At 37.1% G+C, this 17,232-nt stretch overlaps 1 protein-coding gene across 1 annotated transcript in view; it reads left to right on the top strand.

Annotated features, from left to right (window-relative positions):
• Nucleotides 1-17,232, top strand: part of NBEAL1 (neurobeachin like 1) — an 80,501-nt gene that overhangs the window by 7,226 nt on the left and 56,043 nt on the right. The window contains 5 exon segments of the mRNA XM_033064802.1: nt 8,396-8,487; nt 14,096-14,257; nt 15,542-15,623; nt 15,832-15,959; nt 16,772-16,854. Of these exon segments, the coding sequence (XP_032920693.1) occupies nt 8,396-8,487; nt 14,096-14,257; nt 15,542-15,623; nt 15,832-15,959; nt 16,772-16,854 (547 nt within the window).

Genomic DNA, 17,232 nt, shown 5'->3' with positions numbered 1-17,232 from the left:
AAGTAACCCATACTCTGCTATGCCACAGTTTTTGAGGGTTTTCTAAAGTGTGCTTTTGAGAAGTGAATTGGGGATTTTTAAATTATACCCCTTCAGTGTATAGTTCAGCTTCACTGCATTAAGTAAGGCCAGGTGAGACTGAAGAGGCAAAACCGAATAGTTAAATCCATAGCTAAAAACACAGAAATTTGTTTTAGTTTAGTGTGTTGTAATCACATGACACTTTGAAACAAATGCAGACTTTTTTTTGCTACGCTATAATAGAGTTCTCAACCTTTATCTGCTGGAAGACATGGCTAGACAATGTTTAGCTGTTGATACAGTGAAAAAGGCTGATATTTTACTGTTGTAGCACCATCCTGCTTCCTTTCTGTCTGTGATAAACTTGTATTGCCTCTTGCGCTACACTGAAAGTTAGAAACTCAGTGGGGCAAAAGCTGATTTTGTGTGTGTTGGTGCTAAAATTCAGCCTTTGTCATGTAAAATAATGGTATCATTTGGAGTTTTAAAGCAAGTAAAAATTAATGTCTAAGACTTTCCTAAGATGTAGTTTGAATTTTTATTAATTTTAGGCTATCTTGACATTGTCGGCTTTTGACATTGTGTTATTTTAGTTGCCTTTGAATTATTTTGGATGCTTCTTGTTCCCCTTAAAATACAGCTTCCAGTTGGTTCACTATGCCAACTTAGATGAGAGAATTGAATGTTAATAGAATGTGATTTGTTACAGTATGGTAAATTCCTGATAAGTGCTCTGTGCAGTGGACTTTGGAAAGCTGAAACAGGGTATACCAGCTTGTACAGGGGGCTTGCCTAGTGGTACTTTCTGTCAAATGTGAAGACATTAGACTCATCCCATGGATGGCATCAGTCACGTGCCAGTTTCAAGCTATAAGGCTGTAATTCTATCCTCATTCAACAACAGCAACAATAAAAAGTCAATAGAAAGAAAAGAAGAGGCTTTACTTCTATTTTAGTAAGAAAATTCTTTAGTTTGTTCAGTTTTCTTGGAGATCTGAAGTAAAAAAGAAAATAATTAATAAAAGTGCTTGGATTATCTTGAACTTAAGGCAATACTAGATTAAAAATATTTTTGTTTTAAAAAGAGAAGAAAAATATTAAACTTTAATTTATGAGCTAAATTCCATCATGATTGGCAGCTATAGGCTTGTTTTGGTATAAATCTCTATGCTAAAGAGAATTTTTAACTTGTCCCAAAATAGTTGTTTCTATCATGATTCACTGCAACTGCCATTTATAAAACAAAGCATTACCACTCCATCCCTTTTTGCTTTTAATTCTGGAAATGGAACAGAATGCTTGTGTGGATGTGTAAAGCAGAGATTTATAGTTACTTGCCTTTTCTTCTTTTGGATCCACTGATTCAATTGTGCCCAAAGGTAATTCCCCAATCAATTAGAATTGATTGATTGAATTTAACAAGGCAGTTATGCCAGTTTAAAATAGTTTATCATGTAGTCTTTTACTAATTCTAACTGCAGTGTTGCTGCTATAACAAAACTTTTCAACTTTTATTTTGGCATTTTATATGGAAGGTACGCAAGCAGCATGAGCGTTGTGTCATGTTTCAGAGTAAAGGCTGCTAGGAGTTCTCATGCTGGAAATGTAACTTTTTATGTCTGAAAACATGAAGAGAAAAGAGGTCCCTTAACACAAGTCTTCTAATTCCCAAATGAATTGTGTATTTCAAACAGTTTTGAGAACTGTTCTGCAATTCCGCATTATGCAGACTACTTCAATTAATTTGAAGATGAGTAAACTCGTTAGTGATCTAAAGGCAATGTTTCATGTTTAGTTTCCTAGTGTTAGATTTTGTAAGCCTAATTTAACCTTGACACCAAAGGATTGTTCTTATTTTAAATAAAATGCCTGGGGATGGGGGATTAGTTATGATAATGCCAGTGCCAGTGAGATTTTATGGTTGTGCTTCTAAGCTGAAATCCACTTTGAAGGTTGACTGAGAGCTAGCACAGGAGTCAGACCCAGCTGGCTGTTTGATGGCTGCATGTTAAATTTAATGACTTCAAACGACTGGCTTGTCGAACAAGTCGGGCTTGTCTGATAGTTGGACTCTGAACTGCCCTGCAGGGAATTTTTGCCTTTAGAGCATGGAATGTGACACTGCAAAGAGCCTCGGGTGGATCCAGCTTTTGTTTTTTAGCAACTAGTACTTCCTGAACATATCTTTATAATTCTACTGAGCTTTGCCCTTCCAGTTCTTTGCCTGAAGCCTTAGTAGAAATGGAAGTTTACTACTAAATCTAAAAGAAACCCTTCATATAAATACATAAATAGTTTTGAATTGAAACGGTGGTAAGCATGCCTGTATTCCAAAGGCTCAGGGCTGAAGACTCTGTTGGGAGGACTTTAGTGCCAGTTTTGTGTAAAATGTTTTCTTTTAATTGAGAGCTAGCTGTGAGACTAGTACTACCTGGCTTCTTAATGGATCTAAAAAATGTTGTATTGGTTCAAACAATTATTGTGACATTCTTGCATAGGCAGACTGAAAAATAAGAGTGTATTAGAATTTTCGTCATTCATTTAATCAGTTTTCCTAGAGACTAGAAAAGGCTCTTGTAATTTCCAGACAATTTAGTACATCAAAGACAAGAACCTGTCCCAAGCTGGTGTAGATTTTGGCTGTAGTTTCTTTTCACATCATTGCCTTTGAGAAGGTCCTGTGTCTGAAGGGCATCGGAGAAGATCCCCCCTTGGCTGTTGGCTTTGCCTCAGCGTGGTTCAGTGCTGAAGGTGGTGAATTGGGAGTTTTTTCCCAGTTCCACCACCTCTAAGAACAGCCTTGCTGGAGTTTATACGTCCATATTGCAAGTGTTAATGCTCCATGGGAATCTTGATAATTGTTTGACAGTGTTTAATCACAATTTTGCAGTGCGTACTGTGGACCAGTACAATGGGTTTATTTAGCAAATGTTTGTTTCTGTTTTTTTTCCCTTTCTAGCATTGTAGTAACTGTGTTGGAAAAGGAAAAAATCCCTAATTCTCCTCTGGCTGTTTCATGGGAGATGGGTTTAATGTGTTACGGTTTTGAGTTTTTTGCGGTTATTTTCAGTACCTGTTAGAAACACTGCAGTGCCTTTGCCTGGCAGTGCTTTTCTTTGAAGTGTGAAGAGCTGTAGCAACTCCTATTGTCTGGAGAGGATCTTGGGGAAATGGAGGCCTGAAGGGTGGTGTGTCATTGTGCCAGGTTGGGTTGTTTGTTTTTTTAATGAAAACCAGAGGGATTTAGGGAAGGGAAGGAGCAAGGAGGTGTTTTCACTTTCAGGTGCTCTGAGCTGCGTGTGACTGATAGGCACAAAGGACTTCCTTTTCATTAGTGGGGTGAGTGACTGCTAGAACACTTACTATAGCAGTTTCGCAGGCCTTCATTACAATGGGCTGAGCTCAGGAGCCTAAGCTTAGCCTCTGCAAATTTGTGGCTATCAACAAAAGAACTTGTAAAGTAAATGAAGACTTTTTATTTTGTTTTTCGGGTTTTTTTTATGATTTTCACTTTTCTTACAATAACACTTTTAAGAAAGCCTTGTTAAAACTCTGGTTATTTCAGTTTATCACTATGAAGAGAAATGGCTGACTTAAATTGAATTTTACCCTCTTGGAGTTCAAACCATGGAGTAATTATCTTCCTGAAGTTTTAAGGCATGCAGTTTCTATATGTGAATTATTGTTGAAATAAATTACATAAATTTGTCCTGCACAAAACTAAGCAGGTTTTAGATAAATAAATTAAAAGCTTAGGCTTGTAACTTAGAAGGCTTTAAGGTTTCAGAAAACAACATTTCTTATCTTGTAGTAATTGGAAAGTTGTAATTGGTGAAAGGCATTTTATTACCACTCACAAGCTTCTTCCTGCTTTTACTGCTGCTGTGCAAATCAAAAATGTCCTTCTTGATTTCTTCCTGATCTCACAGGACGTCTGCAGAGTGTGTGTGGTGGTGCTGGAAAAGAATACCAGTCTCACATTGGTTTATCTTAGTTTAGCCTTGTGGTGTATTATCAAAGCATACATTGCTTTGTAAACTGTGCTTTAGAAGTGCATCTTCAACCAGCATCACAGAAAACAATTTGGAGCTGTTTTCTGACATACAGCCTCCAGCTACCTGTGTGCAGAATGATAACAAAAGGGTAATTTTCAAAGAGGGGAAATACATTCCGTAGTTCTTGCTGCTTCTACTGGTAGCAAAGCTTCTTGAGAATTTCCGATGCTTTGTTCTGGTGTTCTGCTGCTTCCGTAGAAGGACCACAGATGTAATGTAGTAGGTCACAATTTATAGTGAGTCAGGTGGAGCTGAGGCTGCAGTTCAGTGATTTGTTGCCCTCAGTAGCAGCATGGATCCCACGGGATGCACTCTTCAGGCACGTAACACAGATATTTGTCATATTCCAACATGTACAGGCTTGGAAAGTTGATCTGGCATTGGAGGACACAAATATAGTCATGTTAATGTAAGGCTAATTCATGTTCTGCTGTTAATATGGTTTACCACTTCTGTCGTGGGAAAATAGAGGATAGTTGAAAAGGTGAGTGGGGGGAGAACTCAACAGAAATGCATTTTTTTTCATTTTTCATTCCAACCAAATGTAAACTCCAGATTAAGTGGGAACAGCTCAAGAAAAAGTTCAGTTCAAGATAAAGGTGCTGGGTAGGGTAATTGCATTGTGCATAAAATCACAGTGGAAACAAAACAGCTGGTATCTGTTATTACTGCCTGGTTTTATTATGAACTTGGAATTTTAAACCATTGTAAAACTGTTTCTCCTAAACTATGATGCCTTTGGTTTGAAAGAGTGTAAGGTGCATCTGACTCACATAGGCAGGTCTTCAGAAATGTTGTATGTATTTAGCTGTGGTTTAGGACATTTATATGTACCTTGCCAAGGGTAGCATTTACTATTTTCAGTTTCCTTCCTTAAAACTGCTTCAGTAAAATGTAGATTTCTTGCAACTTTTAACAGGAGACTGGTGCCTAGGATCTGGAATGATTGCTACTAATAAAGAAAAAAGAAAACCTGGGCCAGATTTCAAGTTTGAAACCTGTTTATAACTTCTGTTTCTAACATTTTTGAAATCACTTACATACCTTAATTGTAGCCCATCTGCTAAATATTTTCTTACTTTTTCCTGGAATGAACTTCTGCTTCTCAAGTCTTCTTTTCATGTCTGGAAAGGACACATCTTTGTTAACTGATGTATAATGGAGATCTATTTCTTGGTGTTTCTCATGTTGCTAAGTGATCTTGTTTACTTTTTTTGCTTCATGATTAAAAAAAAAAATTGTACAAGTGGTTTTGAGTTAGTGCTGTTGCTTGGATGGAAATCTCTAGATTTGACTCCATGTCAAGTATTGCATAAAGTGTTTTCTACTGGCATGTACCAGCAATGCTACCTGGTATTTTGATATCAAATCTGATTATTTTAATAACTTGGAATATTAATTAATTGACTGTCAGGGAATTGAGATAGAAAGGAGTTGGTTTGAATAGTGTGCTGCAGGAAATGATCAAACAGTACTGCAGTTCTTGGTTTTTACCAGGACTGGGAGGAGTTCTAGGGGCAAAGCCAATTGAGCAGTATGTGCTCTACAGGTAGGCAAAAACTTTTGGCTCTTTCATAACACGTGGTTTATTCTTGCATCTGGGCTATTTCTTGAATATTGTCTGCCAGTGTTCTCTTCTTCCCAGTCTGTATTGATAGCTTTGCAAAGATATTGTAGTTGAAAGACAAAAAAACTTGAATCTGATTTAGGCTGTATCATTAAAAAGGAGCAAGGAGGCATTTAATATAATTTTGTCTTTTGCCCTACCCTTCCCCTTTTCTCATCCTTGACTTTTGTTAAAGCAGTTTTAAGTCAGATAATGTTATTTGCATATCTTCTTTCATGGTGACCAAGAACAACAGGTTTTTTTTCCGCAAGTTTACTGTTACCAATTGGGAATGTGCCTGAGCTGTGTTAAACAATCTTAATTTGGGAATATGAATAGAATTAATCTAGCATTTCTTGTTGAATTTCAAGGAGAAGTTTCTCATGCTAGTGAAGAAGCAGTTTGTTCAACAGGGAAAAAGTAATGTAAGTTTAGTTTTTGCACATGTATATGGCCATTATCATCAGAGGCATGGGCACATGGAAATGGCAACATTTCTGTTCATTACTTCACTGTGGTTGGTTTGTCCTTTATAGCCTGAGCTGTATTGTAATTATTAAAATGCTGTCCTGGTTTTTCTTGTCTTTATGATCCTATGAAATAGCTTTCTTGCAACTAAAATTTCTTGCTGTGAAATATGAGAAAGTTAACACTTTAAATATGTGAACATTTTTAAAAAGCTGGGATGTCTGAAGACAGTGTCTTGTACTACTTCTAAATTATTCCTTTAGGCAGGTCTTACTTCTTGTCTAACTTTAGGGTTGATTTTCAATATGTTTGATGTCTGAACCTGAGAAATGTGTATTCTGTACTCACCTACATGTTGATAATCCAACAACCTCTGTAGCTTAAACTAGTAGCTTGGAAACTTTGCAATTATTCTTTATCTCAACAGCTTCCTTCATTTTGTGTTTTGCAATTTCATGTTGAGGACAATTGGTAGGTGTGCTTAAGATAAGTTAACAGTTTGGTGGTTCATGAGAACAAGACTACATTACACTTCCAGAACATAGTGCTGCTTTGACAGATTTTTAACAGAAAAAGCAAGGGAGTGATTACTTAATTTAAAAATAAAGTAGAGATAGATAAGGAGAAGGAGGATTATGAAAGAGGGAGAGATTAGGAATTAAGCAGAAGAAGGGAAAATAAGACAATTAGGAAAAGTCAACAAGAAAATGCAGTAAAGTCAGTGGAAGCAAATAATCAGATAAGATATGTATCTAGCTGAAGGCTTTATTTGGCACTTGTTGTCACAGTACCTGGACACATTTTATATATATTTAATAGTGATAGTGAAGTAAACTATGTCTGCATGTTTGTGACACTTCTTGCTTGAGTTGAGGGTGGTTTTTGGGGACACAGAGAAGGGTAAAGTATAGAATGAGAAGGGGTTTTCCATGCTTCATAACTGCTGTACTTGCTGTGGAAAGATGCTCTGAGAAGAGCCCTGCAGCACTTGAGGTTCTGAATTTATGTGTTTATTTTATTCTGAGATTGTTTGTTTTGTTTTCCTGGCGTGTTTTTTTCAACTTTGTTTTGTTTGTTTTTTTCCCCTGTGGAGGGCTCTTGTAGGTAGCTATTTTATACTGACAGGATTCTCTGTCAGTCTTTCTTGGTGACTTTCTTTTACACTGACATTGTTAGAGATATTCACAGTTTGCTCTTTGAACTTAACTTTACAGGGAAACATTATCTTATTTGGGAACATCTATGGCAATATAAAGGCAAAAAGGGAGGAGATACAGGAGAGGGAAAAGGATGAAGAAAAATGTTTTCAACTTCTTCAAAATGTTACAAGTTATGGGGTGGATTCAGAAATTGTTAGTAATCTCAAATACTTAGGCAAAAATTTTAAAAGCATTTAAAAAGTGATTTATACTGTAGAACGTGGGACTATGTGCGTGTGTGTTAATGGACAGGCCTGCGCAGTCATGGCAGAGGAATATGTTAACTATGGGCTGGCAACTTGTTTTTGAAAACTAAGCAGCTTGACTTCTAAAGTAAGACTACCTCAAAGAAATATTTTGACAGAATTTCCCTGTGTGGTTTGTGGTGGTCTAGTATTTGTCCTAGTTCCTGGGACAATGTCCAGCCCTGAGAGACTGCTGGTCACAAACAGAGTCTTTGTGCTCTATTAGGAACAACTAGGAAGCTTAAATATAATTTTCTCTCTGTTTTATAGCTATCTAGTATACAAGTCACAGTTTCTGCATTGTCTTTCTGAACACCATCTGTCTCTCTTCTGCTATCTGCCATATTGACCTTTGAGTGAAGCAGAAAGAAAATTAATTTGTGGTTAGGATTGCTGTTAGGGTTATTTAATTTATGACCCATAAGGAGTGTTGTGTATCTATGGTATCAGGACTAGAACACATTCCAGAAAGTTTGTAAAGCTGGTATGGATGATCCTGGAGAATAAGTTAAGATTGTCTGTGAGGGGAAAAGCTAAAATGCTTTGGTTGATGCTGGTGCCAAGAGGAAGAGGCACATAAACTAATGAATAGAGCAAGAATGTCCCATCAGCATAATGTGGCTGAAGATTTCAAAGCACACAGGTGGTAATTTTTCCTTTTAGTTCTAAAAAATGTGTATTCCCTCTTTTCTCACAGTTGGAATGCATTAAATAGAAGCTTTTTATTTGAGGTAGTACTACAGAGTTGTTGACAGATGACCTTGAGTGCAGTATTGCCTAACGTTCTCTTCCTTTTTACAGAAAGATCCAGATTACCTGAAGCTCTGGTTGGATAGTTTTGTGTCTAGCTATGAACAGTTTCTGGATGTGGACTTTGAGAAGCTGCCAACGAGGTATGTACAATTAGAGCCTTCTTCATCTTTTCCTGATATCTGAAACAATCCTGGCTGAGAGCCCGGTCTTGTTCAATGGCAGTGCTACCTTTAAATAAAACAAAGTTTTTTAGTTGTGAAGTGTTACTCCTATTCATTTGAAGGTCGAGTTGGGTTGGGGATTATGAAACTAGGCAAATAGTGGTATTTGCATTGTATTAGGAAATTGGCATGAGTACTTCTTGTTCTTGCACATAGAAATGCAATTGTTATTCCTTGTTTCTCATATTTTTTTTCAATAAGGATTCATTAAATGTTGCATATGAAACAGTATCACTGCATCAGCAGTGACAAGGGGAGCAAGATACAGGTAGAGAGTTTATAACTTCATTTCAGGGGTTGCTTTAAGATTAAGGACAAATGAAGTGTTCAATGAAAGATTTGGGTATCTCAGCTGAAAACATTTGCAAATTAGAATATGCACCAGTTATCCATGAAGATTTCAGGGTAAGAGTATTGCTGACTTCCCCATGTTGCTGACCAAAAGCTCCCACTTACAAACGTGAGGGTCTATCAGAGCCGAACTTCAGAGTTTCATATTTAGTATTTTAAATTTGTATGCTGTGTTATCATGATTGTGTTTTCATGTGTAACTTAGAAAATGAGGAATAAGAACTTAGGCATTGGATGTTTTCTCTTGCTTTTGAGATTCTTGGATGAGCTAGGGATTTTAAGGAAAACCAAACGTTAAAGGATTCAGACTTCTTGAGAACTAGTGTCTGTATTATAGCTGATAAAATACTGTAAAGTCAGTATTAAGCTGATAAACACTTTTGAAAGCAAAGAGTGGTGCTCCTTGGATGATGGCTGCATTCCAAGCCCTGTTGAAATCAATGGAAATTCTTTAATGGGCTTTGGGTCAGATCCTGTTTGAAGTGCAAGCGATAGCCTCAACTGTTACAAGGAAATGAAGAATGCTGCAACTGGATCTCAGCAGATAAAACCTGGACTTCCCAGCTCTTTGTATTAAGATTTTCCTCATAATGCCTATATGAGTGCAAAATATATAGTGCAATTATTAGTATGCAAGACCTTCAGGTTAATTCTGTGCTTTCTGAAAATTTATTCCATTGTAGTGTCAAAAATGCATCTTACTATGTTTAGTTAAGCAAAAAAGTTTCTCCTTTGACACAGGTTATCTTTAACATATTATTTAGTATTAAAATAAGATTACTGGAACAGAGGAATGTCTTGGTATTTTGATTTTAAGTTTTTAAAAATTTATTTGTACTCTGACTTAGTGTTTTTTAGTGTATGTGTTCATGGTTTTCATGTTGTGGTGATTTTTTTTTCAGCAACATAAAACTTAGTTATGCAGAACAGTAGCAGCATCTTCACTGTGATAGATGGTGCCTTTAATGAGTGTAAAAATAATGTGTGTTTTTCTGAGCTTAATGACAGGATTAGTGATTTGGCCTGGAAGAAGAGAACCATGTGGATTTAGACTCATTTGTGTAACGGATGTAAAGAAAAAGCATCAAAACAACACAGGGATGAAGGCAGATCATTCCTGTGCTTTTATGTCTGCATTGAAATACATGGCATTCCGATAATAGAATTAACAAAGAATTGCAGTTTGTGCTTATACTTGCATTTGTGATATAATCAGGTATATGAAAAGTGGCATCTTTTTGGGCTTTGCCAATTTGTATTGCAGGCCTTTACATTGTGAAAACAGTAATATGGGGCCCGTGAAAAAGAAAAGTAGGTCAGTGTGGAACTGCCAAATGCTGATTTCCAGAGACTCCAGGGGCCAAAGGACCCTGTGGAGTCACTTTATTTTTTTTTTTTTCTTTTTAACTGGATTCCTTATTAGACAACTAATTCTGTCTGTTGGTCTTAAAAGAAGTATGATGTTAGCTAAAATGAGAAAATGACTGCCAACAATATTTTTTCTTTTTTTTCTTTCTGTAAATCTTGGTACGTTTTACAGCTATATGCCTGAAAGACCTTGTGTAGTGAAGGGCTAATGCCAGGAAATTATGAGAAACTGTTTAGGGAGAAGGCTTGTACGGTTTACTGGACACAACCAACCTTTTGGAAGACAGACATGAAATTTTGTGTCAGTCTAAAACATATGTGGGGGTTTTTAGCATCCAAGAAAATACCAGTTAAGAAATGTAAAGATTCTATTACAGGTCTGGTTTTGGGCTTTTTTTCCTTCCTGAAAAGACTTACTTGGCACTGTCACTTGCTGATTTAACTCATAAGCATTTTCTTTCTATAAATTAGAATATCTAATTTCCTGAAGTCTACTTTGGAAATGTGAAAGATGCTAAGCAATACAGAATTAGGAAACCTCTAAATATAGTGTGTGAGTGTATCTAGTATGATTTGACAGTATAAGTAGAGCTTATACAGTTATGCAGCTTATAGACTTATACAGCTTCAGTTCTACCCCTATCTTTGTGCCTCTGCTCTGTAGGAGATGGTTCATTAATGATGGTATTAATACTTTTCTGAAAAGGTGTGAATATAGCTGTGCTAATGGTTTGATCATTGAGCACAAAAGACCAGCACTCCTGTCTGTTGTTTCCCTCAAAACATGAATACATGTCATATGTATCACCATAAAAAGGATAAAACCTTTACCAGCTGATGTGAGAATTTTTCTCTTCTAATTGAAGCGGAATTGTCATTTGATTCAATACTTTTAAAAATAACAAAGGCCTCCAGAGTGTTGTCATACTTTTTTTCTGTGTTTGGTTTGTATGATCTTGAACGAAGGAACTTAAAGGAAGCTCATGCAAAGTACCATAGAAACAGTATTTTATTAACTTGCTGACTTGAAACCCACATAAAAATGATGCAGAAATCATGATAAGAATGCTGATTACATGGTTTGTATGATTACATGGGGATTGTTGAAAAGTGAAGCCTGGTTTGCTGTAGCAGTTTGTTCCCAAGTGGTTACCTCTGGCAGGGGAGAGTTCTAGTGTGTGTTTGTGCTGGAATAGGTGCATGCAGGGTGGAGGTGATTGAGTTCCCTTTCAGACACCTGGCACAGCTTGTATGGCTGCATAACCACGTTAACATAATGAAAGGAATTGCAAATAAAAAGAACCCAAATGGTCAAGTTCTTTCTCATATTTTTGAGGTAGGGTACCAGCAGTCAAATAACAATGTCAGATAGGGTATGAGGTCTTTTATTAATAAGTTTTCCTTCATTTAGGCATACTTACTTTAAACAGCAAGTCTGGTTGGGAAAAATTGGTACCACATGTCAACAAATTTAAATCTTTGTTTTAAATCTAAGGTTTTTTGGTGGTATGGTAGTAATTTGCTCTGGGGTGAAAACAAGCTTGATTATTTATAAATATTTACCTTTATTTATATACTCTATAGTGTATTTTGTGTAATACCAGTCAGGATTTTTCATACTGGTCTTGCATTTCTCTCAAGTTCTCATGGGTTGTGCAACACACAGGCAGCTACTGCAAAGAAAACATTCTTTGGGATGTGAGGCATGAAGGGTATGCTGTTTGCTCTCTTGTGAAGCATTTAATGATCTTACTGAAAAAAACTTCTTGGCCATTTTAGGGAATTAACTTTTGGAGATACTACTTCAGCTGTCAAAAATCACGGTTTTCTTAATACTGAGAGGGAATTAAGAGAATCTGAAATACAGTATCTGAATTATCAGACTGAGAAACCATGCTTGTTGTTGCAGAGAGTGTGGATCTGCCAGCATCTTGAGGGTGAAGTAACTATCCAAGAAATTAAAATTTATTTCTTGGCATTTGTGTTGGAAAAAAGCAGTTGCTCTCAGTTTTGTGGTTAGTGTGTTGCTATCAGTTTAGAGCCTAGGCTCTAAAATTTGTGTTACAACTCTCTGAATTCTACGATGTGAAAAGCAAATTGCACAACTGTGTGAAGAGGCAAGGAAATGAAGAGTAGGTGGTTGTCTGTATAACTATAGGGAACATTCGCCTTCTAGGATATGGGATCTTTCTGTCACTGATACCTGTCCAGGTGTTTTACTAAACTGGGTCTCTGATTTTTCTGTCCTGTAAAGGCTTCCTTTTCAACATTAGAAGCTAAACCATGGGTTGTTCCTCATTTTCCCTGAATAATAGCAGTCATGTTGTATAAGGTTGGTCACTGTGTTGCTACACATCTTTTTTGTGTTTTTTCCCCGCGTAGGTGCAACATACACAGCAGTTGTATTAGTGAGGTTTTGAGCTTGCTGAATTTTTTTGTTGTGATTTTCCTCTGGTTTGCCCATGTTGAAGGCTTTTTGTAAGATGTAAGGTTCTTGCCTGTGTCTTCCTTTTCCTGGGTAGAGTTTGTAGAGGGTGTGTCAGGGTAAATAGCTGCTGCCAAAGGCTGTTTTTAGCATGTGCAACTGTGGACAAACAGTTTTCATCCCAAAAAATGTTCTTACAGATCTGTAGATTTCTATACTGTTATTGATATGGTTTCCTAATGGTTATTCCTGGGTCATTTTCTTAGTTGGTTTTGGATCACTGGAAAAAAAATTAAATCACAGATAAACCCATTCTTTTATTCGTGTTTTGCTTCTTGCTGGTGTGTTTCTAGAACTGTTCTAGTTTGCAGAAAACAATAGGCAAGATAATTTTGTATGGCTTTCTGAAATTTGTGTAAGAACAACACGAGGTTCACTGTGGATGAATGCCAACTGGACTTCAATAACTGTGTAATAGTTGGCATGTTATTTATTTGGACACTTTTAGTCTTCAGTAGAAAGTTGAAAATGTTCTTCCAAATCTCTTTTATTCTCATGTTTCATTCCGCTATGGCTATCCCTGGGAATTTCCCAGGCCACCTGCATCGTGCAACTTCTCTGTGGCAATTAAGGCAGATCATTGCATTGGTGAGGATTTAGGAAGCCACTTAAAGAATTTTAGTGCTTTTTTTTTTAAATGTAGTTCATTGCTGGGGAAAAGGAAGCTCAAGCTGATGTATTGCCACCAGGTATTTCCTTGTGGTTCATTAGAAAGTATCAGCTAGGTGACCTTTCCCACAGAACTTCACTGGAACACTACATGAGTACAGTAATTTCACCCTTATAAGCCGCACCATTTTGACTATAATTTAGCTCCCAACCCGGAAGTGCGGCTTACACTCAGAGGCCAATATATGAACAAATTTAGGAAATTTCCAAACCCAGAGGTGAGAGCCTGCAGCAACCCCGAGCCGAACTGGAGCCTGCCTGGCCCCGGGCGGCGGGGCAGCAGCGGCACTGCCCGCCCCTGGCAAGCGCGGCAGCAGTGGCGGCCGGGCACGCCGCTCTCCTGCTTCCTGGCGGTTGCGGTGAGCGGGGCTGGGGCTACTCCCTGGCAGCTGCCCCGAGCAGGGCCGAGCCAGTAAACTCCACAATCCTGCGATTCTGTTACTATTTGGCAACTTTGTGAAAGTTGCACGCTAGTCCTCGCTGCGAACGAAAGTGCGGCTTACACTCCGGTGCGGCTTATACATGGAGGAAAAATGAAACGTTGCTGACATCCTGGAAGTGTGGCTTGTAATCGTGACATTACTGTACATGGAAATTGGTGGGCAACTTGACATTTGCACGATTAACAATTTTGTGTCTGGCTTTTTTCATTAGGGTGGATGACATTCCGCCAGGAATATCACTGCTTCCTGATAACATTCTTCAGGTCCTCAGGCTCCAGTTACTACAGTGTGTCCAGAAAATGTCAGATGGCCTGGAAGAGCAGCAGCAGACTCTGTCACTTTTACTTGTGAAATTTTTTATCATCCTTTGCAGGTATTTATTCTAATTGTTGCCTCAGCAAGGCTAATGTTTTAAGAAATCTTGATGCAGCCTATAAATATAGATTTTATACCTTCCAGTAGATACAGAGAAATTGCACTTCTCACTATCCTCAAAATAAAGGAGGAGGGAATAAAAGAGAGAGAGGGGAGCAGTGCAGTCATCTTAGCAATAATGTTTGCAGTAGGAACAGGAGGGGTTTAAACACTTGTGAATTCCTCATAGCTGTAGAAGTTAAACCTATGGGAATTCAAGATATGATGTACCTTGTATAAGAAGTACTTTTAAAAGAAAAGGTGCACTGTAACAATTGTTAGCTATGAAATAACTTGAGAAAATTGTATGGGAAGAACTGTTTCACATTCTTAACATGCTTGTAATTCCATAAACAGCTTGTTAAACTTCTTACACTACTCATGCAGCTGATTTCCTTCTGAAACTTCTGCCTGATAGTGTAATTCTGTTGACACAAATGCATAAACTATTTTTAGGGATCTCTTCCTCACTGTTTTTTCAGTTTACTGTTGGAAAATGCTTTTAGAGAGAGGAAGGGGATAAAATATAACAAACTATCTCCTTTGCTGAGGAGTGTTTGAAGCAGGATTTTTGAATAATTTGGCTTGCCTTACCTCTGAAACAATACAAAAAGCTGAATGGCAGTGTTTAAGTTATGTATTGAATGTAAGCTGAGTGGATGGTTGTAATGTGTTTCTGAATTGTAAACTGATGTCACCTTTACTTGCTGAAAAGTTCTCCTACGTCATCACTTTGGTACCTCGTCTTTGTAACTTTAAAACTGAGAAATTCAGTTTTCCTTTATTGCAAAACTCCCTTATTTTCTAAAATAATTTATTAGGTGTTTGTTTTGCTCCAGAGAATTTAAAGTGAGTAAATGTTTCTAGGTATTATGTTTCCCAAAGTTTTAGAAAGTGTATGTGCTAGTAAAGTGGACATTACGGTCTTCGTTATCAGATGCCATTTCTGAGCTTTCTATTTAGGGTGTCCTGGGAATCTGCTTAACCTCTGAAACCCCAAATTCCAGATGGAATTGGTCTGTAACAGAGTGACTTGAATCTTTCTTCCTGTTAGATGAAAACTTGTGAGCTCTGTAACGGTGACAGAAATAAACATACAAGTATGTGCAGACTTTTGGAGAGTATTTTTGAAGTACTGGTATTCTTTTGTCTGAGTATAAACAGAATGCTAAATAAAGCATTGTTTGAACTAGCTTCAAATTGAGCACTGTGTACAATCTGTGGTTTTATGTTGTCTTTACAGGAATTTGGCTAATGTGGAAGAGATTGGGATGTGTTCATACATTAACCATGTTATCACCATGACTACATTGTATATTCAACAGGTACATGGTTAATAATTCTTATCTGTATTTCTGCCATCTGATATCTCCTGCTCCTTTTTATGTGATCTGCTCTTTCAGTATCAGTGTTACGTGGGGAATCATTTGTAGGCTCAGAACTGTTCTGGGAGAGATCTTTTATCAGATCAGATAAAAGATTAATTTTCAACTTTTGGGAATTTTCTGACCATAGCTTTCTTTTTCTCCTCAGTTAAAAAGCAAAACAAAAGAAAAAGAAGTGGAGGATCAGACCCCCATAGAAGAATTTGTGAGACATGCATTGGCTTTCTGTGAAAGTCTGTACGATCCGTATCGAAACTGGAGGCAGCGAATTGCAGGGTATGTGTGGACTAGAACAGGATTTTAAATACTGTGGTTTATGAGAGCTTTAACCATGAACCAATAGAATCACACCGTAGAAACAAGTTATGCTTTCTCAAACTGGATATGATTTAAATAACTTCCAAAAATTATAGTATTTTTTGTCAATATAAAAGTTGGAAGAAAATTAAATTTGAGGATATATTAAGAGGTGATTGGTTGTAACTGATCATCACAAAGGTGCTTACATTGCTTTCTCCTTCCAAAAACTGACCATTTTTATAAACTAGTGGAACAAAGAAACCATGTGGTGGGCAGTCCTGCTTGAAATAGGGGAAAAAGAGGTTACGGAAGTTCACGGTATAGAGAAGTTACATATTTTCAAATAAGTTTGTAAGTGTATCAGTAGAATTACATCCCTTTGAATTTGATTATGTGTTCCCTTCAGCCTGATGAACTCATAATAATGTTTTGTGCCCATTTAAAATTGCTTGGTCAAGAAATTTGACAGTCTAGCTGGTTGCTTAGTTACAGTAAGCATGGAATAAATAAGAGGTTGCTGGTTTTTTATTATTTTTTTTTTAACTAAGCCATTTTGTAAAATGTTAAGTATTTTCAGGTGCAGACTGAATGTGGGGTTAGCTGTGATTCATGTTTTCAGGATGAAATCCTACTTCACTATTCTTTTTCATCCTGTAGGCAAAAGATAACTCCTGATTTATGGCAGCGTTTTCTACTATTTCATATTATAATTTCATATTATAAATTAGTAAGTCATAAGCAAAGGTATCCATGTCTAATTTCGTTGTGTGTTGTTAATGTAATTGCAGGCGTTTCCTTAGTACAGTTGAAAGGAGCAGACAGAAGTATAAACCAGCTTCCCTCACTGTTGAGTTTGTCCCTTTCTTTTACCGTAAGTATTACTAACAGCCTGTTCAGAATAGTTTTCTGTAGAGGAATGAACTTAGTGAGCCTAAAGAACTTTCTCCTAAGCATGCCTGATAAATGTAAATGTTCCTTACTTGCTTTCTGAGGCTGAATGAAGTGAGTTACTTCAAGTGCATGTTTTTTGTACTTATTCTTTGCTATGAGCATCACTCCTTTGCCATTCCTGTTCATCTTTGAAAGCCTTTTTCTTTATTTCTAGACTTTATTTCAGTGGCTAATGTGGTTTGATAGGGTTGGTTCTGTGAATTACTGACTTTTCCTTTTATGCATAGTGGTTGCATGTGAGATCCCTGCAGTAACTGTGCTGATAACTCTCATGGAACAATAATCTTAGGAGACTGTT

This window comes from Catharus ustulatus, chromosome 7 (genome assembly GCF_009819885.2).
Source record: "Catharus ustulatus isolate bCatUst1 chromosome 7, bCatUst1.pri.v2, whole genome shotgun sequence".
Classification (NCBI taxonomy): domain Eukaryota; kingdom Metazoa; phylum Chordata; class Aves; order Passeriformes; family Turdidae; genus Catharus; species Catharus ustulatus.
Note: the sequence above shows the minus strand (reverse complement) of the source record. Positions and strands in the feature narration are given on the sequence as shown.